This window comes from Homalodisca vitripennis, chromosome 4 (assembly GCF_021130785.1).
Source record: "Homalodisca vitripennis isolate AUS2020 chromosome 4, UT_GWSS_2.1, whole genome shotgun sequence".
NCBI classification, from domain to species: Eukaryota; Metazoa; Arthropoda; class Insecta; order Hemiptera; family Cicadellidae; genus Homalodisca; species Homalodisca vitripennis.
In genome coordinates this window covers 106,494,484-106,520,710 of record NC_060210.1, presented here as the reverse complement: position 1 = coordinate 106,520,710, position 26,227 = coordinate 106,494,484, and the positions used below count along the sequence as shown (strand labels likewise).

General features: G+C 31.8%; 2 protein-coding genes across 3 annotated transcripts in view; one reads left to right on the top strand and one right to left on the bottom strand.

Moving 5' to 3' along the window:
• Nucleotides 1-1,495: 1,495 nt before the first annotated feature.
• Nucleotides 1,496-22,399, top strand: LOC124359912 (pseudouridine-5'-phosphatase-like). Of its 2 annotated transcripts, none has more exons than XM_046813044.1 (5): nt 1,496-1,636; nt 12,483-12,701; nt 19,328-19,546; nt 20,466-20,698; nt 22,082-22,399. In XM_046813044.1, the coding sequence occupies exons 2-5, from the start codon at nt 12,557-12,559 to the stop codon at nt 22,268-22,270; spliced, it is 786 nt and encodes a 261-aa protein (XP_046669000.1). In that variant the 5' UTR covers nt 1,496-1,636; nt 12,483-12,556; the 3' UTR covers nt 22,271-22,399. The 2 variants fall into 2 exon arrangements, with proteins under 2 accessions (XP_046669000.1, XP_046669001.1); XM_046813045.1 differs by having other exon boundaries at nt 1,576-1,784.
• Nucleotides 22,400-23,305: 906 nt separating this feature from the next.
• Nucleotides 23,306-26,227, bottom strand: part of LOC124359910 (proline-, glutamic acid- and leucine-rich protein 1-like) — a 55,818-nt gene continuing 52,896 nt past the window's right edge. Inside the window, exons 11-12 of the mRNA XM_046813042.1 lie at nt 24,461-24,646; nt 23,306-24,351 (exon numbers count right to left, since the gene is read on the bottom strand). Of these exons, the coding sequence (XP_046668998.1) occupies nt 23,656-24,351; nt 24,461-24,646 (882 nt within the window). The 3' untranslated portion in view covers nt 23,306-23,655. The remainder of the gene's footprint in view (nt 24,352-24,460; nt 24,647-26,227) is intronic.

Genomic DNA, 26,227 nt, shown 5'->3' with positions numbered 1-26,227 from the left:
TTGTGTGCAAAAACGTGGGTAACTGCAAGTTATTTTGTAAATCTGTAAACATAAATATTGTCTTTTGCGGGACTCTCTTGAGTGAAATTTCGGTGTAAACTGCCTAGGGTCAATCTAGTTTATTTGAGTAAAAAATAGAAAACACTTCAAATTACATTGTATTAATCATCAAGAGGGAATATTAAGAAACAATTTTATGTTTATGCTTTTATGAAATAGTAGGTACATGGACCAAAGATAATTTGTATATATATTTTAATTGTTTATTCAGCGTATTTAAAGTACACACAGTACACCGTGACATACCCCAATAAAAGAATCTGGTCCTCCTCCGTAGACTAATGGATATAAGTCTCGGCTCTCTAACTGAGAGATCACGGGTTCAAATCCTGGGTAGGACCAATCAGGAATAAACATGGTGGCCAGTGTTCAATGAAGTCGTCATAGCTTAAAGCTGAGGCTTAAAAAAGAGGAAAAAAAAGAATCTGATCTGTCCACAAATTTTACTTAGAGGGCTAACCTGGAAAACTATCAGACACCTAAGTTCATAAATCTATGAGCCACTGTTGACTCACAGTGCCGCATTTCCCTATAGGCCCACTAGGCCCAGGCCTAGGGCGCAAAATTTTAGGGGGCGCATAAATTTTAAAGTACACAAAAGAAAAAAGTTGCGGCGGCGGGTGGTGTTGGCGCTCGGCGGGGCGGGTGGCCAAGGTCAACTAGGTCCGGGGGTATATATATATATATATACATACATATATATATATATATATATATATATATATATATATACATACATATATATATATATATATATATATACATACATATATATATATATATATATATATATATATATATATATATACTATTGTAATTATCGTTCATCAAAATTACGTAATTAAGAAATTTACTGGATTTCTACGTCAGTGTAATCAGAGTCCTCTGGGGGGGGGGGGGGCGCTCTTTGGTCTGTAGGCCTAGGGGCGCCGAATTTGTAAATGCGGCCCTGTTGACTCATGTTGCAATATGAAAAAGATTACCACTATAATACAGCAAACATTTTAAGTGCATAATTTTCAATTTTGACTCTAGGTGCAGCAGATGCATATTTGTAATGTAGCCTCAAAAAGGTTATCTTTTTGAATTTTTCATGATTTGTCTACTCTTTTTGATATGTCATTTTATTAATATTTTCAATTATTTATTCTGTAAACAATAACAAATGTAAAAACCATTGTTTTGTCAAGTGTATGTTTAATTAAACATATTTTTAAGAATTGTAATCATTGTAAATAATGCACATTTTCATTTCATTGTATTTATTTATATTCAAACGGAATTACACCAATAATACACTTAAATAAGTTTAAAAAAGAGTATGAACATTAATAGCACTAACAATATTTACTTATGTATTTCAATGGTATAGGCCAAGAATTTAGAACCAGATGATAATCTAAGGTAATAGCACAACAAAGCTGTTTATAATGAAAGTGTCAGTCAATGGTTTTGTTTAATAACATTTGTTGCTGAAAATATTTTTATTAGATTTGGATAAGATTTTATTGTTGGTTTTAACATGGTAATATTATATAGCTTTGATGTATACCTTTTGATAATGAAAATGAAGCATGTGAGTACAAGTTAGTTTATGTTCTCTCTGATAGACAAAAATCAACATTTAATTTAAATTCAAAGAAGAAAATGCGTCAAATACCAGAGTTTATTACAATTACTAGAGAGATTCTCAATACTTATTCTGTGTAACTAATCACGACAGGGTAAGAAATGAAACTTAGCCATTGAAATAATGAAAAAATATTAAGATTTAATTTTTCAAAACTAATCCTATTTAACTAAACAGTAGCCTCATTCATAATCAAGGACAGTAGTAAGAGTTGATTTTGTTTTAAGCAGTTAAATATGTATAATTTATTCAGACAGACTAAGTAACAAAGTATTACATCCTAAATTAAATTTTAATATCACACTTAAAAACAGGGAGTTAGATAAGAAAGCATTTCTCAATAAGTTGACTAAAACACCATTTAAAGTATTTCTCCGGTACTTTGGGATTATACCGACCACACCAAGACATGAATCGTTATTTGACATTTTGCTTCTACTGATTACTAGATTAGCGTAGATAAATATTTCGTCAATATAAAACAGGAATTGTCTTATCGCAAACCCCTCCCCATCCTAAGACAGAGGTCAAAGTCGAGCGGTCTAGTAGATAACGTGATTGCAGAGTCTCGCCGCCCGTTCAGCTGGTGCGTCGCTTTGTTGTACTTCCGTGTTTTACCCCTAAATTTCTCCAAACACAAAAATTCAACAAAAACAAAACTACCAATCAAAAACTAAACTCTTTATGGAAAAAAAACACTCAAAACTTGTTTTTATTCTTGATCACACTCCGCCACCCAAAATGCGAGTGCCTCCGGCCATCAGCGCGGGCTTCGGCAACCGAGTGCTGCCGAAGCCCGCGCTGATGTCAACGTAAGAAAAACATCCCTCCAGATAGTACCTATCAGTAAAATATCAAATTCTAGAGGGGCTGATCAGAAATATAAATTGAATTGTAATGGAAAGGCAATTATGTACCGTATAAAAAACTTAATCATGTGATGCCTTGCGGCCTGCCGTAATCGGGATTCTCGAGAAAGATAAGATAAAAGCGACAACAACACCGATCACAATACCTGGAAATGCTTGTAAGTTTGTAATTTTGTAATTAAAGAGTTGTTTTTTCGTCTATCATGTTTGTTTCTATAAATTTATATTTTTGTGTTGTTCATACTGGTGTGGTCGGTATAATCCCAAAGTACCATTTCTCCTATTAACAATTGGACATTGTATTTCACTGCTTTTAAATTAAAGCCTAATTGCCTAGAAATTCTGGGCCGGGATATCATTCGAGCCTTCATGGGATTAATTCAATTTTTGCATATCAGATTTATTTTTGTACATGTAATTATAATGTTTATGCAGAATGTGATGTAGACCATTTAATTTGCTACAAGTAGTGATATTTTAAATAAAATTAATGTATTTTTAGTAAAAAAATAAATCTACAGTGGAAAGGTCCTTGATGTGAAAAAATTTATAATTAGCACAATTAATCTCGCACCTTATGAATGGTCTCTTTTTTATTTGAGCCAATAATTATATTAATAATTATGCCAATATTAATACACTTAAATCTTTACAACCTCCTATAACTCAAAGTCCTTGTAAAGATCATTTTTTCAAACAACCTTGAACGTCTCATAAGTTTAATATTTTGTATAAATATTTTATTAAGATGAAAATTTATTGTCTGGTAAAATATATTAATCCTCTATGACTTGAAGTTCTAGATATGCAAACCTCTATCTATAAGGTCCAATGAAATAGTTTCTGTTCAAGTTGTAACATCTCAATAAATTGAAGTTCAGCAACTATGCTAGAAAACAAGACAACAGTTGCCATGTAAACTTTCATGTTTTGACAAAATCTTCCACCACCTGTCACCTGTTGGTAGTAAATTCACCTTTAGCAGTAATATCATTAAAGCTGGTCTGTGTAGTGTATTATCATGTTGAGTTACATGAATAATTACACAAACTTACTGTCTAGTAACAAAATCTAAAGAAGTTCAGTAACTTTCCTGGCCCTCTCTATAACTTGAAGTCAGTTATTTTCACCCTTAGTAATTCAAACTTTTGTTTACTCAAAATATTTGATAACTAGAATTTTTAGTCTCTTTTCAGGCTCTACTTATCAAGGTTCAAATGTATTGTATATGATTTAAACATGGAGTTGTGTTTTGTGCCACTTTTTTAAATGTCACTATAGGCTTTATACTAGACAATAGACAATATACTTGATTCATTATCGTTGAGACAAGAATGGTGTCATTAAGCAAAATACAATTTTTTTAAGTTGAGATAAATCACAGTGGTTCGAGAGATGTGGTCAGGTAGTTAGTCCTCCAGTTCAGGAATTCCTCTATTGTATAAAAAGGCCGGTCAAGAAGCCAGTTGATCAGTTTTCGTCGGAGTTGTTGCTGTTCCGTGGTGTTCTTAAACTCTTGTGGCAGCATGTTAAGAAATTTTGCACCAGCATAGGTGGGTTGTTTTTCGTAGAGAGTCAGACGATGGGTGGGAAGTATGTAGTCGTGTGCGGCTCTTGTGTTGAGGGTGTGTGTGAACGTCATTTCCTCTTGTCAGATGTTGTTGACTTGCATATGAAACTACTTCTAAGATATACAGGGCTACTGAGGTTAGTATTCTTAGCTGTTTAAAAGCACCTCTACACGATTCTAGAGGTCCTGTTCCCATTACTATACGGATTGCTTTTTTCTGAAGCACTAGTACCCTTTGAGTGTTAAATTTAGAGGAGTTGCCCCAGACAGTTATTGCGTACCTCAGGTGACTCTCGAAGAGAGCATAGTATGCACATTTTAATATTTCTGGGCTAGCAACTTGTTTTAAGTGCCTTAGGACGTATAAAACTGTGCTAAGTTTCCCACATAGTTGGTCGATATGGTCACTCCAAGAAAGAGATTCGTCAATTAATATTCCAAGGTACTTTACGTTGTCCATTCTTTCAGCGTCCCGTAATTCCAGCACTTCTTCTTTCTTCCTTCCCATTATTAGTTGCTGAGTCTTTCTTTGATTCAATACCAGGTCGTTTGCTTGACAGTATTCTATTGCCATATTTATGGCAATGTATGTGTCTATTTCCAAAGTCGAAGGTTGTTTATTTTGTAGCAGGAGTGTCGTGTCATCTGCATACATGAGCATGGAGCAATACCTTTTTAAGTAATCAGGAAAGTCACTCACAAAGATAATGTAAAGGATAGGGCCTAGGACTGATCCTTGCGGAACACCTCTGTTAACAGGCAAAGGTCTGGAGGTAGTTGTTTTTTTTCTTTCCTTGGTCTGTACTTTTTATTTCTACTGACTGAGTTCTCTGAAACCAATCTGCAGTTTTTCCTGTGATCCCTCGGCTTTATAGTTTTTTGAGGAGTTTGTCATGACTAAGGCAATCAAACGCTTTAGTGAAGTCTAGAAAGATAGCAGTTGTTGTGTCGCCCTTATCTAGTGCTCTTATTAGATACCTAACGATTCTAACCAGGGCAGTTGTTGTTGATTTACCTTCTATAAAGCCGTGTTGATTATCAGGGAACAGGTTATGTTTAAAAAAAATTTAACAGTCTAGAGTCTAGACAGTAAAATTTTCTCTATGATTTTTTAAATTGAAGGAAGTAAAGAGATTGGGCGGTAGTTAGTGACCTGGGTTGGGTCTCCTTTTTTTAGTTTCGGATAGACTTTTGCCAGTTTTAGTTTTGATGGAAAAATTCCTTCTGCAAATGAGTTGTTGATTATAGTAGTTAGGGGGTTTAATAGGGGCTCAATGCAAGTTTTTAATAATCTTGTGGAAATGTTATCAAAGCCAGCTGAGTTTTTCGTTTTAAATGTTCTTATAGTTGTCTTCACTTCCTTTTGAGATGTTGGCCAAAGAATAAGAGAGTCATTTACTTGAAGTCTGTACTGAAGTTGTTAATCCTCTTTAAGAAAATCCAATAATTTTTATGTTAAAGAAATAAAAATATCTGGCAGTATTAGCCAAAACAGTGGAGAACCAATGTGTTGTGGATGTGAAAAATTGCAACATACGTTTGAATTAATGGGTTATTCTTTTAACATTTAAAAAAATCATATAATTATTCTGGTAACGTTAGACTCTTGGGTCTTTTATAAGAGAAAATGTTTATCAAATCATACTTTGTGTCTGGTTAACAGACTGACTGGGGCAGACACCTAACAGCGCACACTCTCAGTGTGAGTTGTTGGTCTCACTCACTTTAGAGCTGTAGTGAAGGTGTTAACCTCTAGCACAAACAAGCATGATAAGAGGGATTTCTGGTTTAAAACATTTCTTTTATAATTTGTAGGGATGTACATATAAACAAGACAAATAATTGTGAATCGTGATGATGAATACATTCATGACACCTTTAGATGTAAACCTGATTCCATTTTTATTGGTTTTTGTAGGTAATACTTGCAAAAGTGACATTCTAGCACAATCATTGTGCTGTGATTGGTATCACAAGTGATGCAAATTTATTGTTAAAATTCTGAAGATAATGAGCTGATATTATGGAGACTGTAGTACAAAGTCCTGCTATTCAGCTAATGTGATCTCTCAGCTATGGAACATATACTTTCCATTGATAATATATATATATAGCATAAAAAACATTTCATTTCATTGTTATGTGGTCTCTTCTTAATTAATTACACGCTGATAAATGTTATTTCTGCATGCAATAAATTTTGAGCTGGTTTCATAAATAATTAAGCTTCTTGTCTGGTTATCCTCCTTGTTGAGTGATGACACACTTTTATCTTTTTCAACTAGGAATCTTCTGAGATTGAATCAATCAAGTAAAAACTCATAACAAAGATACTTTATTAGGATGTTTCTTCCACACACAGGAAATGGAGAGTGATTGAAAAGAACAAATAAATTTAAAACTTTCTTAATATTAAATAATTGAATTTATAATAAATCATATAGTGAGTTATCATTAATTATTAACTAATTTAAATTTGAATTCTTAGGAAAATTGTTTTCTAAATAATTGATTATAGAAATCCCAGTTATTTGGTTGAGAGAGCACCAATCTGTTCCTTCTGGTTAGCTCTGTCTATAAAATCCATTTTATTCAAACATTCGCTATGATCATGATTTTTAAATATGTTGTATGTATTTTGTACTAAATAGGTCAAAAAAACAGTAGAAACAATTTTTGTTTGCATAAAAAACATTAAAATCTATCCCAAAATGCTGTAAGAGGCTCCTCTTCTTTCATATGTCAACACTAATACTTGTCAGGGTATGCCAACTACTTCAACTTCTTCATTAATACTAGAGGCAAAATGTATGACTCCCTCACTTGTTGTCTCTATAACTCGAGAGGCTGGACAAATTTTATTTCTATATCTGTATGGGCGATATTTCAAAAACGAATTGACTCACCAACTTGAAAGTTTGCATGAAGCTTAATTTTTATATGAGCAAAACTGAGTTTGATGGCTGTACGTATCACTCAAACACAAACACACACTTAAAATGTAATGTTTTCAATAGGTATAAGGGAGTTTCAATGTGGTATAAATGGAATGTGTATACCTAAGAACTCTCACCAGACTGCCAGAGATTAAGGAATTATATATTTTTCTGTATGTATTAGTTTTCCCCATACGCACTCTTGTGGTGCATGGGGACTGTAAATTATCCTGTCTTATTATTGAATAAAGATTTTGTGATTTGTGTGACACACACACATATGTGCATGGTTGCTATATAAATTTGTCTTATGGGCAACCAGAAAATAGCAGAATAAGTAAATTTATTAACAAAGTGAGTATAATCATATGGGGTTTCAACTTATGAGAATTTTACTTACAGAGGTAAAAGAAAAAAAAAAAAATAATAAAAAAAAATAATAAATAAAGTGGAAAGTCAATGTTATAAATCAAATCAAATCTTTGTTATTGTCATGACACTATTAAATTGTATGACAAATGTCAGTTAATAAAGATATCCTACAATTTTTGTCATTAATACTATAATATACATTCATACATACAATCTTTACTATCACATGTCTTTCATTCATTGGCAGTGCAACCCACTTTTAACAGCGGGGGGTCAGTCTTCTAATTGGGTGGCCTCCCAGTTGAAAGCCAAAAATTCACCTGCATTACAAAATGCCAAGACACCAAGAAGCATTTTAGGCATTAAGCATTTTTTTATGCCTTATGTGTTGGATTATCTTTGACTGAATTGGGCGGTCCGTTGAAGAATTGAATACCCGCTTTTGGGGGCAGGCATTCATAAACCACTGTTCTGTCTCCCACTTCAGCAGTTTGCTCTGCCATGTGTCTCATACATCTTGGTCTCTGTTTAAGGCACATTAATTCATACAAAACAAAGTTGTTTCCAATATTTAGAGGCATGGCAGAGTCAACCGCTGTAATTCCTTGAAAACTTGCCTGCACATCTCTCTAATTTTTTTTTTTTTTTGCCAATGGCGCAGTGTAGCGGGTACGGCGGTTATCGCAAGATAACCAGATCAAGCAACGTCGAGCGTGGCTGCTGCTTGGATAGGTGACCGCTGAGCGATCCTGTCCTTGCAAGCCTGCCCGGCCATTGGTGGTGGTTCGGAAGTCACCTTTAAGCCGTTGGTCCCCAGGTTAAGTGTTAGAGAGGGCTTCTTAGCCCTAACTTCGCCTGGTAAAATAAGACATTCTTTACTTTTTTTTACTTTTAAATTTAATTTTTGCTATGATTCGAGTCTTTTTTTAGTCTGAATGCTCTTTGGAACTGAGTGTTTGCGCAAGCTCCCCAAAGGACCACTTCATGTGCCAGATGGGAGTAAAACAAGCCATAATATGCCGTAATTAGTGTCTGACTTGGGCAGTAATTTGCTAAAGACCTCAGAACAAAGATGCCTGAGCAAATTTTGACACAAACATGATCAATGTGCTCATTTCAAGTCATTCCTCGATCAAGGTACATTCCTAGGAATTTCGAAGAGCTGACTTCTTCCAGCGTAGAATCAGCCATCAAGATGGTAGGTCCACAATGGTTGCTCGCAGTGCGCAAAGTAAAATTCAAAACGTTAGGTTCTGAAGAGTTTATTGTGATATTAAGGCTGTAGAAATATTGGATACAGTTGTTGATATCAATAAAAGCCTGTTACTCCAAAACTTCCCTTGATCTCGCATTGCATAGAGAGTCATATCATCTGCAAACTGCACTGTTATTCCTTGCTGAAATGATGGTTCTATATCATTGATATGAAGCAGGAAAAGCACAGAGCTGAGGATAGACCCCTAGGGGATTCCATAGCTTAGTTCTATTTGGCTTGGATGATTTATTTGATACATGGATAACTTGGGGTCTGTGGCTTAGAAATGAGTTAAGCCATTTAAGAGGCATGCCTCGAATACCATGAGACAAGTTTGTTGAGATTTGAGTATATTGTGGTCAACGCATTCAAATGCTTTGGACAGGCCCAGAAACACACTCATTGTGTAGTTCCAACATTCACTCCCCTCTACAATCATATTGACAAGATTAACGACTGCATCAGTTGTCGATTTACCCTTTCTGAACCCAAACTGTTCATTTGAGAGTGGACTGTATTAGTCCAAAAAGTGAAGCATTATCATAAGAAGTAGCTTTTCAAAAATGTTGCTGAATACTGACAAAATGAGACACACCAGTAGTTATTTATAGACACTCGGTCGTCTTTCTTGAAAATTGGGACAACTTTTGCAATTTTTTAGGAGAGAGGGGAAGACTCCTCTTTGGAATGAATAATTCACTAACTGAGTTAAGGGTCTCACTAAATGTTTGAAGTATTTTTTTAATAAGCCACGGGGATATCAGATTGAGGTTGATTGTTTTTTACTGGGAGTTGCTGAATAATTCGGTGAAGCTCATCCTCGACAATAGGCACCAACATCATTGATACGTCTGGGCATACTTTAGAGTCAGATGGTCAAGGACCTTGCCCATCAGCAAAGGATGTCAAAGCCTGGGAAATCGACTGGCAATCTCAGACTCATTCTACATGAACCCATCCCTAATTTAAATTTATTTGTGTGCTTTTGTTTTATTGTTTATGATCCCCCAAGTTGTTTTCGAAACTTTTTTGAATAGAGAATTGATTTGGAGACATTTTGTGCTTTCTCGATTACGATTCATGATAGTGCATGCACTTATATGAGATTTTGTTGAGCGTTAGTGACACGTAATGTTCTGAAAGATGTTTTGAGAAATGATTGAGCTATATACTTTAGATTTAGTAACTTTGATACCACTCTGATGGAAAAATTCTTTTTCTGCCTGTCTCCCACAGAATATTTTGAGAATGAAATTACTTGTAAACTTTACATTTTGCAGATAGTTTCATTTCTGAAGACAATTTCAAGTTCAATTATGGTGCATGTGCCTTCATGGAATTCAGCTCAGTATTAGCAAAGCCTAACATTTCACTAGATCTCTCGGAAACAGGTATTGGTAATGTTGTATAGTTTGTTTTCACTCAGGAAGCTGGCAAAACTCATCCTCTCCCTGTTTGTCTGTCCCTTTGCTTCTTTTCCAGAAGATATCAGAAGTCACTCTGGCGCATGAAATATTTAAGTTTGTTTACCTACAAGTTTCGTATATGATCGTCAACTTAGGGATTGGTCAAATTTATATGCTACACATTAAAGAGTTTGAGTAAAATTTCAGCAAAGCATTTTACACGACACATAATATGGCATACTCCAATATTACTGCATAGTAGATAGGAAACAAGTAGATTCATACACTAATTAAGTTGGGATTAGTATGTACGCCTATGACACAGACATCTAAGAAGAAGTTCTGTGTTGAAGTTTTTTTCTTCCTGTACAGTTTTTGGGTAACAAACTTTGTTTCCTTATTCATAAACATTTTTATCAACATGTTTTGAAAATCCTACATTTAATCACCTAAATACAAAAAAAGTCAATAATCTATCCCCTCCTCAAAAAATATGTGTTATGAATGTGGTGTAGCACTCCACTCATTACGAATATGTCTATTAAGCTACAGCTTTGAGGAATTTTGGCAGAGTGATAATTATCAAAATAGATAATTTGAAAAAATAAAAATGATATATTCAAAGAAATTACTATTATGGAGGAATCATATATATGGAAGGGTTAGGTAGATGAATTGTGGAGGGCACTAAAATGGGGCCTTTCACGCTTTCCTCTCTTGGGCTGCGCCTGGTTGAAACTAATAATATTGTCCACTTAACTTGCATTATCACTTTGTGCAAAATCAAATTGGTTTAGACAAATGTTTTCTCTTAAGTTTGGAACTCAATTTTGGCTATATAAAGAACTCAGCACTAGCTGTCCAGTTCTTTTTAGACTGCCTTATGAATATTAATATATAGAAAACGCTTGTATTTTACAATTTTATTAAACAAATAGAAGAAGTAAAAGGAAGAGGTATTATTTGAATTCCTCTACACTAAAAGATTAAATATCAATACTTCTTTTATTTTATATTTAAATAGTTGCCCTAGCAAGAATCCAAAAGCCAGTAAGTAATAAAATATCCAATTTTTATGTATTTTATTTAGATATTTGTGATAAACCATTTCTTTTCTTAAACCAGTCTCTTTTCTTGTTTTGTAATTTATAATTAATTAAAAACTTTGACGACAACATAAAGTACAAAAAAATTGTAATCCAACAACAATTTTATTTGACCTAGTGATTAATCCTTCTTTTCTGTAAGTGGACAATTTGAAATCATCTCTGCTTTTAGACCATAATAATATACAGAGTAGCATTTGAAAGAAGGAGTAAAGGATTATATCCCCAGATGCCATATCAAAGGGGCTCGAGATATAAGGCACTAAGTGTTTTTTTTTCTTCTAAATAATATTTATAAATAAAATATAAAATAAAGAATGCCAAGCTAAAAAAAGGGGAATTCGGCCATCTACAAATCCATTTTTAGTAACAAATACACTTTCATTCACTTCACTTGTATTTCATCTTGAATTATAAACAAAATTAAACTCAATTTTTAATCAAATTTATTATACTACACCTCAATAATGTGATACAAGGATGGATTGTAAAGATTGTTTAAGAGTCACAGATATCACATAAAGAGCTGTAGTGATACAACCTTGAGTTTTACTCCATAAGAATAATGTTAAACATCTAACCTTTATATGCCCTTACTTTTTTATGTAAAATATAAGACGTCTCATTTTGAAGATATTATTTATATGTGCCCAAATGCTATTTAGACTTTCTTTTAAAGTGTGTACTTTTCTAGTATTTAAACAAAAAAACTTAAAAGTATGATTGAGTTTCTTCATAAATAACCAATAAAAATAGAAAACTCAAGTATTCTTTAAAATTAGATACCTCACATAACTCAACAACCATAACTTGTAAAAATGTTCCAAGTTTTTACATTGTTCTTATAGGGCTAAAATGTAGATGTTCACCGGTCCTACAGGCTCTTAAAATTAATTTCAGGAACATATTCACTGTGCTACGCAATGAGCATATTTGCATAATGATAAGTTCACAATTTAACTTAATTAGGTACTGTATTAACTGAACTAATTATTGATTCTTTAGGCCAAAAATGTTTAATGTAATATACATACTACAATGTCAAACTATTAGCATTAAAACTAAAATAATTAAAAAATAACTTAAAGTATTTATCTTTCATATAAAATCATAATTTAACTATATACTAAATAAAATTTCAATTGGAAGCATTTTAAAATAAGAATCTAATGGATTATGTTCAACACCTGAATACAATATTTAGAATTACATTTAACAAAAATAAGATATATTTATGAATCATCATGAAATTTGATTTTATTTATTTATGTTTCACAGATAATGCAATTTGATGTAGCAAGAAAAAGGTGGGGAAGCTATTACAGCAGGTAAATTTGTCACTGACACAATAAATGTTGGCAATAGCTATGTGGAAATACAAACAAGTGGCATCCGCCAAGGCATTGTTACTAAATATAGAGTCTTGTCTGTACTATGCAATGACTACTTTCTCTCACGTAACTCATGTCATTTTTGATTTGGACGGTCTTATTCTAGGTAAGAAACTTTTTATTAGAATAGTCTAAAATGTATGAGAAACACAATCCTAATGGTTGAATTACAGTAAATTAAAATTTGTATATTTTTTAAAATATGGCTAACAGTGCTAAAACAGTTTTTAATACAATAATAACACAACACATCATATGACATGAGTTTTATGACAATTAACTATAAAAAAAAGAATTAAAATAATTTGTTAAAAATATTAAAATACTGTTACAAACTACGTGCTTCTATGATAATGATGAAGTAAGCATATATGTCTTAGTTACACTAGATTTATTTCATGAAAAATAAAAATTCGAAACGTTTAAAAACATACGTATTTATTAAAGGAATTATAACTCATTACATTTTACTGAATAAATACATATAAACAGTCAATAAACTGCCCAATCTGTTTTTATTAACTAAAAAATTGAAACTTTTAAAACTAATATACATAAAGAAAGCTCAATTTAAAATAAATTACGATCCTTATGAAAAATGGTATCTAGTAATATAGTATAAAAAGACCCTTCAACTTTGATAAATTCGGAGCAAAACTAAATGATGTCTGTCTATACGTATAAAAATGTTTCTATCAAGCACAAGTTGCCTATGTTGATTTTTTGCACTGTTTTGTCTATAATACTAATTATAATGTAGATTAGATACAGTATTGTATAATTCAACATATTCTATAGTCTAAAATTCCTCCCCTAGATATTAAGTAATACTGATAATACTTACGAGTAATATTTAGGCTTGCATGATTATCTGCTAAGTTTTCTAGTTCTTACCATAGAAGTGTTTTGACGCACTGTGATCTGGAAGATAATAATACTTCTATGCATACTTACACAGAAAACTTCAGTTTTTTTGTTGATTACTGTTTTAGGATCTTCTGAACACTAATATTTACTTACTAATACTTGCAATTAGTTTATATTATTAAAATATGGCAAGAAGACAAATGTAAAACTTATATAAGAAAAAGAGCTTTGTGAAGGACATTGACAATATTTAATATAACTTATTATGTATTATATATTAATATTACTTATGTGTAACATGTACAGTATGTAAACCACACTAAATATCATTGTCGATCTAGTTGTTGTTCAGGAAAAGCAAATAATTAGCAGCTATGACTATTATCTAAGTTTTCCATTACAGACCATGTCAAAGAACTGCAAACAAAATATTGAAATAATAATTAGTTCACCTGAGTAATTTGTTCACTCTTCTGTTGTGACAATACATGTTTGAAATTTGGCAAAAAATGGATTTTTATATGAATTATAATGTCACAGTTAAAAAGGATTTAAATTTTAATAAAGAATTAAATGCAACTGAAACCACGTTAAAAGACCTTACAAATTATGAAATTTGTAATTAGTCTAATTTATAAAACACTTCCAGAAACTTTTCAAAATAAATGAAAATTATAAATCTGAATAATTTTAATATATCCTAAATATTAGCTTTAAATACTTAACTAAAATCATTTAGTAGTTTATCCAGTTTGTAGGTCATATTTTATTCTACAAAATTAATCTTTGCCAAGTTTACTTTCATGAAGCTACTCACATCCAAAAATTGGATCTACATTTTATCGTAAATTATACAATTTTTATGAAAAGTTTGTTCTTTATATTTACTATTTATAAAACTCATTCTCATTGCTTATATGACTTCTCCAGAATATGTCCTAATTCAATTTATTTTGCAACAATGGTTTCAATTCCCATTCCTCATTGCCTTGTTTAAAAAAAAATTTAAAATAAGAAAATTACATTGTGAATACTCGTATTCAATATCTAAAAATCAAAGAAGCAACAAAAAATGTTACCATAATTAGTCATTGTTTTGACAAACAACATATCAGTTACACAACAGTGTCAAATGTCCGTAATCTTGTTATTCTTTAAAATGGTCTGCTATTAATAATGAACTTTAAAAAAAGCAAATGTATTCTAACAAAAATGATTAGATTGCGATAAGTGTGTTTGCAGATTGGTTACACTATTTGCTTTTGATTGTGACACTTTAAAACTCTATATTCATTAAAATTCATCTTATAAAACATTGCTGGGGGAGGGAGACAAAATTGTTTTGCACGGAGGGGAGAAATATCCAACATGGCTCAGATTAATTTGAACATTTTTAATACATTTCCCCAAAGCTACATTACAAATTGTCCTATTCCTTTCCCATATTGATATCATGAACCTGTCTCCCTTAGTCTATAACAAGATAGGAGTACACCACACCATGTGTTGCAGAGCAGGATACGCTGAAGCTGCAAAACAAGTTAAAAGTCACAACTTATTTACAAATTTGTTTATTTTGAGATTTTCTTGTTGCTATTATGGTTACCCATGAGACCAATATAAAAATGTTCACTAACGCTCAGCCAAATTATATCTATTCTTATGGATCATCGAACTCAATGTCTATATAAAATGCACCCTTATGTATAATTTCAAATCTCTAGACCAGTTTATTATCGTGTAGACGGGTAAGCATAAATGACAGACATTTTTCACTTCCTTAGGTGATAAGCTTGGCTAATAAATCTTATAAACATGTTTTTGAGTTGAGAAAAAAATTATCGTAATATCTCTTGATTCTGTCAAAAACAGTGCCATACATAACATGCGCCTCAAAATGCACAGCCACTGAGTATTTCATAGTGACTACTAAAAAGATTTTTTTAATACTCAGAATAAATTGTTTTAAAGGCGATACACTGTTAGTTTTTTACTTCGGTTGATACAAACTGTTGAATATTAAACAGGATAGGAATCAGCTGATTTATCATTTTTGTGTCATTTGATAATATACCACAGTGAAATAAGCATGTTATAAAGAAACAAATTTTTCAGTAAATTTACTAAAAACAGATACATGAAAACTTATTTTTAGATTACTTTAAATTCAGGAAAACTGACTAAAATATTACAAAAGAATTATCAAACATTCTATATATTATAATACATTATATGTAATGGAGATATACAAGCATTTATGACTGAAGTAAAGCCAGAACAAAATAAATATCCTACTCTGAAGGCTCTAGCAAGCATCTAAATTAAATGTATATCAACTATCACTAAACAAATTTTAATTAGCTCTTCCTGTTAACCTATTTTTATTCTTCCCTCTCTATAACTGACATTTACATAGTATTGGAATAGAAATAAAATATAAAAGTACATTTTGTAATGGAAAGCTAAAACAGCAATAAATATGAAAGATTAAAAACATAATCTTATTATTTTGGTTCATTTTGTTGCAATAAGTCTTTCAATACGTTCTGTTGGGTTGGATCCTTTAATACTCAGACATTGGTTTATTACATTGTGTTAACGAGTCTAAATACTTTGGGTGAATATCAATTTGACATTTTGAGTAGAAACTGGGAAATAAGTAAGAGAAGAATGATTTAACCTTTGGTTGTGATTCAGTTCTTTTTCAAGACATACAGTTTTTAAATTAATATAATATAAATGTTTGTTTATATTAAAGCTAAAAAGCTTAATTTTATTTTCCAACATTGTTGTGTTTGTTTCTAGTTTATGCCAAATGACCACAAAATGTAACTTTCCAAAATCCATTACACAGTATACTCACAATTAATTAGGAAAAGAATGTTCCTAGTTGTTTACTTAGATCGACTCAAGTATATATTAAATTAATGTTTTCCTATTTCCCCCCTTTGAGACAAACATTATTAGCTATACATACTGATAATGTACTCTGAAATTTTCATACAGTTTGTCAGAAATCAGTTTGGTACTAAAACTGCAGGTCAAGGTTTCTTGATAATTATTCTAAAATGCATTTATGACATAACCGCTTTGACCTAGACCTAAATAAAAGCCCAATTACTTTTCCAATTCCAATTCCTAAATAATTAGCTACAAAGAGGCTACATACAATTCTAAAAGTACAAGGTAGTTGAAAAGGAGGGAGAGTATAATATATTATACTCTATTATATTATTACCAATTAAATTTTTATTTATCGATAATGTAATAAATAATCAAAAATATTCCCTACAATAACAAAATGTGTGTACCAAAGCAGATTTAAAATTATAGGGTATGTATATAAGTAAAAAATATTATCCCTAAAAAAACATTATTGCTACAAATTTGATTTGCATATAGCTACAAATAAACATGTAATAAATACAGGGTGCGGCAGCATAACTTCCTTTTTTAAAATGCGCGCCATTCAGTTAGTTGATGTCATAGCAGAGCGCTAGTGGTCTCATTCAAGAGGGGGTACTGTAAAGTTTTGTCCCGACACGGTTCAGTCGCCATCATGCATTGGAATAGTGAGGAGCGTGCCTTTGCTGTTGAGGCCTACTTTTCAAGCGGATGTTCGGTTATTGCAACACAGCGTGCATTTCGGAATCGCTTTAATTTAGCCCCGTTGGCTCCCGTCCAAGACCGCAAATCAATTGTTACATGGGTCACTACATTCAGACAAACTGCAAGTGCGACAAAACGAAGAACTGGAGTACCTCGGCCCGTTAGATCACCTGAGAACATTGAAGCAGTGAGAGCGTCAATGTTGCGATCACCACGGCGTTCTGCGCGCAAACACGCATCTGCCCTTGGACTATCCGATCGTTCTGTGAGAAGAATTCTTCGTGATGATCTTCATTTTCATCCCTATAAGATGGCGATAGTGCAGGAACTTTCAGAACGTGACTTCAATTCTCGGATGAACGCGTGTGAGCTTCTTCTTGATGTCGTTCCCGAGGGTGCTATTGTTTTTTTTAGCGAGGAAGCCCATTTTCATTTGTGTGGGTCGGTAAACAAACAAAACATGCGCTACTGGGCTGACACCAACCCTCGAGAATTGCATCAAAGGCCTTTGCATTCACCGAAAGTCACAGTGTGGTGTGCAATTTCCTCAGCTGGAATTATTGGTCCCTGGTTTTTTGAGGAAAATGAGGTCACAGTGACAGTGACTTCGGACCGGTATGTAAACATGCTACAGAATTTTTTTTTCCCACGGCTAGAAGATTTGGATTTGGGGGACACTTGGTTCCAACAAGATGGTGCAACAGCACACACTTCGAGAGCATCGATGGCTGTTTTGAGGGAAAACTTTCCAGAGCGCCTTATCTCAATTAGAGGCGATTTGGAATGGCCGGCACGCTCTCCCGATCTGTCACCTTGTGATTTTTTTCTATGGGGTTTTTTGAAATCCCGTGTTTATGTGAACCGTCCAAGAACCCTACAAGATTTGAAGACCAACATCCGAGAAGAAATTGCCAACATAACACCTGCTACGCTAACAACAGTCATGAAAAACGCCAGAAATCGGCTTACGCAATGTATGGAGAATGGGGGACGTCACCTAACAGATTTGATCTTCAAAACAATGTAAATAAAAACTTTAGACATGTACCTACACTATAAAAAATAAATAAATATTTTCTGATGCGTACAATAGTTTTTATTGAGTTTGAAAAAAGGAAGTTATGTTGCCGCACCCTGTATTAAAAATACATCTACAAAGACTGTTTTGAAATTGTGGTGGGAGTGCAGAAATCATTTAAAATCAGAGTAACACTTATTCTAAGAAATATATTGTTATTCAATAAAATGTAACCATTTAATAAATAAAATAAATATGTCACCTAAAAGTTAAAAAAAAAAACTAATCATGGACCTATTTATGTGACTTCTCTGAGTTGTGGATGTTGGACCTACTAAAATTTAATTTATATTCAGCTAGGTATAACTGTATAAATAATAACCAAAAATGCACTTTAAAAGTAAAAAGGTGCCTTATTTACACAATAGACAATTGCCTCATATATGACAATTGTGGAACATTGTGTTGTCTGATGGTTACAGAATAGCACATATTAACAAATTAGATTTTTTTATTTATTAAGCATATCCATATAATAAATAATCTCAAAATGTCTCCTTAAAATAAAAATGAATGTTTACAGACCTGTGTGGAGCACAAAAAATAGAAAAATATGTAACTTAAGAGTAATTTAAGGGCAGGGTTTAGCCTATGCTGCCACAAGTTTTATTTTTATTTGGTAACAAATGATGTAGTGTAATATATAGTCCAAACAAGAACAAGGTGCTATGGAGCCTAAAATAGGTCAAAACCTCAAGATATCCTGATGTGAATCTCTTAAGATGGCCCAAAAAATAAAAAATCAACTTAGTTAAACTGTTTGATTTTAGACTGAACCAAAGTATACATACAATTAACATTCGTTACGTATAACAATTGAGCTTTTACATTCTAGAAGCCCTCTTCTTAAGGAAATTAGTTATTAATTTAAAACAAACACTCCAATAAAAATCTATATTATTGGAGTGTTTGTTTAAATTAATAATTTGAGCTTTTATTGTATTCTGTCATTTTTTTTAATTCCAACAATTATTTGGCAATTTACTCGTAACTGACACAATTTAAACGGTACCGACTACAAGGCTTCAACTGAGGGCTAGACATTGAATTACAATGCAATACTGACATTGTGTATAGACATATCATCTATTACATTCACTTCCAATATAATAATACTAATTTGGATATATAATGTTACTGGTCATTGTATGTTAAGTTTAGTGGTATGATTGTTCCAGACTCTGAGAAAGTATACAAGGCCAAATATGAGGAGTTGTTGGCTCGTTATGGTAAGACACTCTCAGATGAGTTGCGACTGAGTTGTCTTGGACGCAAGGACGTGGATTGTGCCCGAGCTATCATAGAGGCAACCAACATCCCTTTGACAACAGCTCAATGGCTTACTGAGGTAAAAAAATTGCAGATAGAAGGGATGATTAACACAACCCTCATGCCAGGTAAGACTATTAACTGCTTGCTTGAACTAGCCTTCTTAGCCACTTTTTAATATGATAAGATAGTTCTGACTCCAATGTGTAACCACATTGTTTTAACTCAAAAATAAATATATACCGTATATAATAATTGTAATAAATTTTACATAATTGTAACTGTAGATATATTTATTTGAAATTTGTTCTCCTAAATACTGCACATGGCAGGTCTTGTGGAAATACAAGCTAAACGATTCATTAATTAGTTAAGACATTAGTGGATTAATTTTATTTAACAAATGGTGTATGGTGCCTTGATTGTTTATTAAAACGAATTGGAATATGACAAGCAAGCCTTAAGTAAATTATTGATCTCTTAAAAAGAAAAATTCGTTTCCTTTACGCTAGCTTGGCTGGAGCATAGCAAATGTCCGGGAAAATTGGTTTTCTTCACACTTGCTTGACTGGAGAAATCTATTGAAAAACGTTGTTATATTTCAGTTTAGAAAATTCAAATTAATCCTCCCACAAAAATATGACCTTTCTGTGGGAGTCTACAAAATGTAGGTTCAATAAATTACCATCTTAAAATAGACCTCTTTGAGAGAATTGTAACCCTGCAGTAGGGTCTGGACGTGGCTAACCAACAGCATTTGGGAGTGTTAAGTTGAAAATGTTCTACAGTTGGGACCGCTAGAAAGTGCAGTTGAGAAAGGAGGCTATTTGGAGGTGATCTTGGAGTGAGCGGAGTTGCTAAACTTGTTCTCCACTGTAACCGCAGTACGCTGTGCCAGGCAGCAGTTGACGTGTTGTGTAGCAACATCCTGCAGGCCTGTCCATTTTATTGGTCACCGCCAAATGCACTCTTTCATGGTCTCTACTATAGTCTCTGTTCTACCGAATTCTTTAAGACATCACCAAATTCATTTTATATATATTGCAGGTGTCGAGCGGCTGGTGAGACACTTGTCCCACTATGGAGTACCTCTGGCCGTGGCTACTAGCAGCAGTCAAGAGAGTGTGGAGCTCAAGATAAGTAAACACAAGAAGTTCATGTCTCTGTTCCACCACATTGTTATGGCTGGTTCTGATCCAGAGGTTAAACATGGGAAACCTAGCCCTGATGTGTTTCTAGTCTGTGCCGCTAGATTCCCTGATAAACCCTCCCCTGAAAAGGTATAATACAGATCACATTATATTATATTTATCATTCTATCATTAAATTTATTAGATACATTTTGTTGTAAAATCTCGTTAGCTATTTTATGTAAATTTCTTTAATATCTGTGTCTAATGTAATGTCAGCTTGTCAGCACTTTTCTCATATCATTGCCAATCAAAATCTATAATTCAAACCGCCGTATTAAGTTTGGTGGTATACATGCTGTTGTCACATATTGTGATATTACCAATTTCATATTCATAAAGATGGTATTTACAAAGTTCCAGCTCTAAAACTGATCTATGTGGTGTGTTCAAAAAGTAACAGGAATTTTTAAGTTTCATTTCTAAATTACATACAATTTTGGGTTGAGGCATTTTTTATCCAGATATCAGACTAGGCTGGAAACGTTTTATCACATTACTCCAAGATAGACTCAGATGATTATCTGTTAGTTTGAAAAAAACATTGTGGCCGGCATTAAACTTGTATCCCGAGGTGATAAACTGAGACAACAAAAGTGTAACAAGAGTATACACACAGTAATACTGGTTAGCAGAAAACAAGGCTGGTCATTTCTTTAGTTCTGGTTCTTAGCTTGTTTTGGATGTCCCACACTGTATTTTTATTGTATAACTAAGGAAATATATGTGTTATACATGATTTTCTCATGAATGTATGGGCACTTAAGCTTTTCGATAGTTATGAACCTATTTGAAAAATTTTCATAAATGTTAGTAACAATAATTTAAAAATTAAAAATGTCAATTTATTACAAATGAAAAAATCTAAGATAAAAAATTATGTTTCTCAAGTTAAAAAAAATATACAAGTTTTTCAAATATATAAAAAAAAAAAATAGAAGCTACTATGTGTGAAATTTAAAATGTACAATACCTACAACATAGATTCTGATCAGGTGGACATGAATACAGAAGTAATTCTAACAAAGTATTATAAAATTATATCAATTTATTTATTATATCTTTAAAAAATACCAGTTACTAATTTTTCCAATAATACCTTTATCATGTCAATATATTGAATATTTATATTATACACTGGTGATTTTATAAATCAAATGCTAATTGCTGGTTGCCAACTTGAAACTATCTCTTAACAAATAATAAAACTGTCAAATGCCATTACAAAGATTAACAGAAAGAATGTCAAACAGGGGTATAGGAACAAGAAACATTAATTCAAAAATACAAAGGAATTAAACATCTAGTGTAAATGCTTACTATATACATCGTGATCTTGAAAGAATGTGTTAAAACCTGTTGTGTAAAATGTAAACCCATCTTAGAGAGATAAGATTGTGATGATCAAACAATTATAGTATACTTTATAATAATTCTAGATGGCGTCTAATGAATAATAATATGGTGTTACAGTGTCTTGTGTTAGAAGATGCACACAATGGCGTACAAGCTGCTATAGCAGCAGGTATGCAAGTAGTCATGGTGCCTGATTCTTCTGTCCCCACCGAACTGACAAAAGAAGCAACTATTGTGCTCAAATCTCTAAAAGATTTCTGTCCAGAGATGTTTGGACTACCCAAGTTTTCAAACAATTCCAAATGAACTATCTTGGCAATCAACAGAATACTCTGTCACCAAATGACAGGATTCTGCTTTGAGTTACTTTAAGAGCATATGACCAATCTATATTATAAAAACAAATTGTAAAAAATATATACTTTAAAATTTTAATGGAGTTTTAAAATTATCCATGGAAAAAATTAAAAAAAATCAAAATGCAACACTTAAAAACTAAAACTATACAAATTTTGTGTTTGTTCAGAAGTGTATTAATTTTTATTGTTAAGCAGTTATACTGCTAAAATAGTAAAAATCAGTACAAAACCAATTTTAATAACTACATTTAGGATAAATTTAGGTATCTTAGTTATTAACTTTATTAAGGAGTAATACCTACTGGATGATGTAAAATTATTACTCAACAAGTTACTGATTCTTGCCTATATAATATAAAATTAGGGGTGACATTGAAGAGTTTTGAAATTTATGCTGTGAATGAGAGAGAGGAGAATTTTTGATTCAAAATTGAAAGAATTCCAAGGTTGGATAACCAATAAAGAAAAATGTTTTACAATCACTAAATATGAACTTGTATGTAAAGAACAAATTATATAATAATTATAAATATTGTAAAGAGCATTATATTATTTTAAAATTGTACAGTAGATAATAGGAGAACAGAGTGAAAGATAATATACAATAGAAAACAATAACATTGCTCAACACTAAAAATATTTTCATATAATCATTCTTTGAAGATTTACCAGTATATTTTATGTAACTTTACAAGTTAAAATTATCGAGAAAATACCACAGCCTCTGTATACCATTGTAAACAATTAGTATAGTATGGTTATTTAATGCCTGCTTAAGAGAAACTAACTATGCAAATGTTAAACTATCTTGGTTTATAAAAAAAATTATTTTCAAACCGCAACATTCTTTCTATTTCCAAAGGAATAAAAAATAACAGTTGAACATTAAAATATAACTTTAAACATTATAATTTGCCATGGAAAAAGGAAAAAAGAAGGATTAAAGCATCCCTTCAGCATGGTTAGTTAAAAAAGATACATCTATGGATAAAACAATTTTATATATTTCAGATCAACAATAAACTATTATATTGCCTTTATTACACTCATACAGCATAAATTATTATTGTTTTTCATCAAAGACACGATCTAACAAAAAAATACTGATTTAAAGTAGTACAATAAAAAACTGTATTTTTTATCAAACTCAAAAGAAATCAAACTAGAATTGTGAGTAACTTTTGGTATAAAATTAACGATCTGTTGTATTGTATTACATAGGGCATGTGTGGGTTTTACAGCAGACTAATTACAAAAAAATTTCAGATTTTTGTCTAAAATAAAAAAATCTTAAATGGCCATGACAGGAATTGTCAGGAAATGTAATGAAAATCAGTTTTCATTGCCACTGCCAACTTCATCCTGGAAATCCATGAGCATTTCAACTACATCAGCATCCTTTTGCTCAGGTATAGCTTCACTTACTGAAACAACATTGTCCGACACCTCATGTGGATGATTAGCGATAAGACCTGTTTGCTCCTTATCTGTACTGGGTTTGCTGTTTGATTGAGTTAATTCTATTTTATTATCTTGCTTTTTGAAAGATGAAATGTCCATATCTTCATTTGGTAAAATATTATTCTCGGCACTTTCAACACTGATAGAAAGGTTTGTCTTTACATTTACCTCATTATCTGCTATATTTTCATCTATATTAACGGTTCTTTCTTCTTCATCTGGTTGAGTATCAACTGTAAGAATTTCTTCAATTTCATCTGAACTGTTGGATACTTCCAAAATAACTTTTTCTTGATCTTTTAATTTGTTCTGGCTAAATAAAGTATTGATTTTTGATCCACAATTATCATCCTCTGTCACTACTGATACAATAGAAACAGAGTCAGAATCATCATTCAGTTCTATCCGCCTCCTCTTAGGCAAGGGATCAGCTTCATTTTTCTCCTCTGAACTTTCTCTAGACAAAGGCTTTGGTTTTTCCTTGGGTAATGGGAAATAGAGAGTCGGCGCAATCGGACGAACCATCCTTCCTAGACTGTTCAGTGCTGATGTACATACAGACTTCACCTTAAACATATAAACATAAATTTTCAACCATATATCTAGAAGCCAACTTAATCGAGAAATATGTAAGTCATTATTTACAAAATGTTTTAACGAGGACATTAATCTGTACCTGAGGGTCGGGATGATGTAAGTTAGAAGTGAAGACAGCAATCGCAGGAGCCAGAGGTGGGGCTACAGTAGGGTGGAACTGTAGGCACAGAGTTACCAGCAGTTGGTAAAGAGCACAACGGCAGTTGACATCACCGTATGGAACAGGTAACTCAGTGGATAGCTTTAATATAGTATCTGCTATACTCTGTACAGAAAACATAATGATTTGTGTTAACAAAAAAACATCAAAACGAGCGAAACTTTATATTAAATACCAAATATTAATATTTTTTACATAACTTCTATGCAACATAAAGATAAAACAAACTGTTTACATTTTGAAAGTGATTGTTGCAGTCTTTTATATTACTTTTTAAGGTATACAGTTTGTATATTGCACAGATATTTAAAAATAGTTGTCTTGATATCCAAATGTGGAGAAATTGCTTGCTAGATAACACTAAATATATAGCATGTTACACAACAAAACACCTTTCAATTGATGGAAGACTTCATTATTTACAGTTTTTTTCGTAAGATTCAAAATTTTTAAATTACTTATGGTTTTTAATATTTTTTAAAAGTTATTACAAAACTATTAATATACATAATATAAACATATTTTTAAGTATAAAATATGAATTAAAAGTTAAATGCAAACAGTTAAATAGACAAATCTAGAATTTAGAATGATTGCAACCTGTGTCTGTTATGAAATTCAAACTACACAATTATTACTATTTAACATTTTAAATTTCTTTTCCTTTACGATCAAATAAAATAAAATCTTACAACTTTTGAGATGTATTTGTGTGATATTATTACAAAAAATCATTTCAAATGTAACTTAATAAAAAATTTATATACATCAAGTTGGACATTACTATACATTCATAAATTGTAAGTGTTGAAATAAACTGTATATGCGTAGTTACAAATCCTATTTAATAAAGAAATTGGATGTTCCTTAGTTAAACTTGCTTGAGTAGAATTCAGTAACAAATTGACTATTGCTGACTGCCATTGGTGTAATGAATTTACTAGACATTAGCCAAGTGAAACTTTTAACGCTGGCTTTATAAATGATCCGAATGCACTGTATTTTCCATAAATTGTGGATTGTGGAATATAAGAATGTAATAAATATTGAAATTCAATATATATTTTTTTTATTAAGGTATGGTTTGTAGAGGTTATTCAATACAACCTTATTGTTGAAATATTTTATCACCTGTTTATTGTTTTGCTTATTTTGAAAAAGGACGTTTCAGACATAAAAATTCAGATTTTATGAAATTTTTATTGTGTATGTTTAGCTACAAAACATATTACAGTGAAGTTCAGTAGAGATTTTGTTATTTTACTTTTGATATGGCAAAAACTTCTTATAAAGAGTATAATATTCCTATTAGAATTTCTTTTGTACTTACATATACAACATTGAACATTTTTATTTTTGTAAAAAGCACTGTGATTAAAATTGTATTGTTGGAGAATAAATAAAACGTTATAGTAGTATTATACGCAAATTAATAATGGAAATTTCATTTTTTGGGAAATTTGTTTTAATAGTAAAACTGCCTATAAGTTTACTGTAAAGGTGCATGAATTGTTGAATTTTCTATAATTAAAATAATAACTGTTTATGAGTAATCATCGTAACGATATGCAGCCATAAGGGCTGAACATTAACTTTCGAAGTATTTATATAATATAATTATATACATTTTTTGCTTGGATAAGAAATAAAAATTGTAAACTTTATAATTTTTATAATTTAGAACTT

What these genes read in the sequence shown, in the direction of transcription:
- LOC124359912 (XM_046813044.1), top strand. Translation starts at nt 12,557, where the DNA reads ATGTTGGCAATAGCTATGTGGAAATACAAACAAGTGGCATCCGCCAAG. An exon ending in TAACACAACCCTCATGCCAG is followed by an intron (nt 19,547 to 20,465) that starts GTAAGACTATTA and finishes TATATATTGCAG; the next exon opens with GTGTCGAGCGGCTGGTGAGA. An exon ending in ATAAACCCTCCCCTGAAAAG is followed by an intron (nt 20,699 to 22,081) that starts GTATAATACAGA and finishes ATGGTGTTACAG; the next exon opens with TGTCTTGTGTTAGAAGATGC.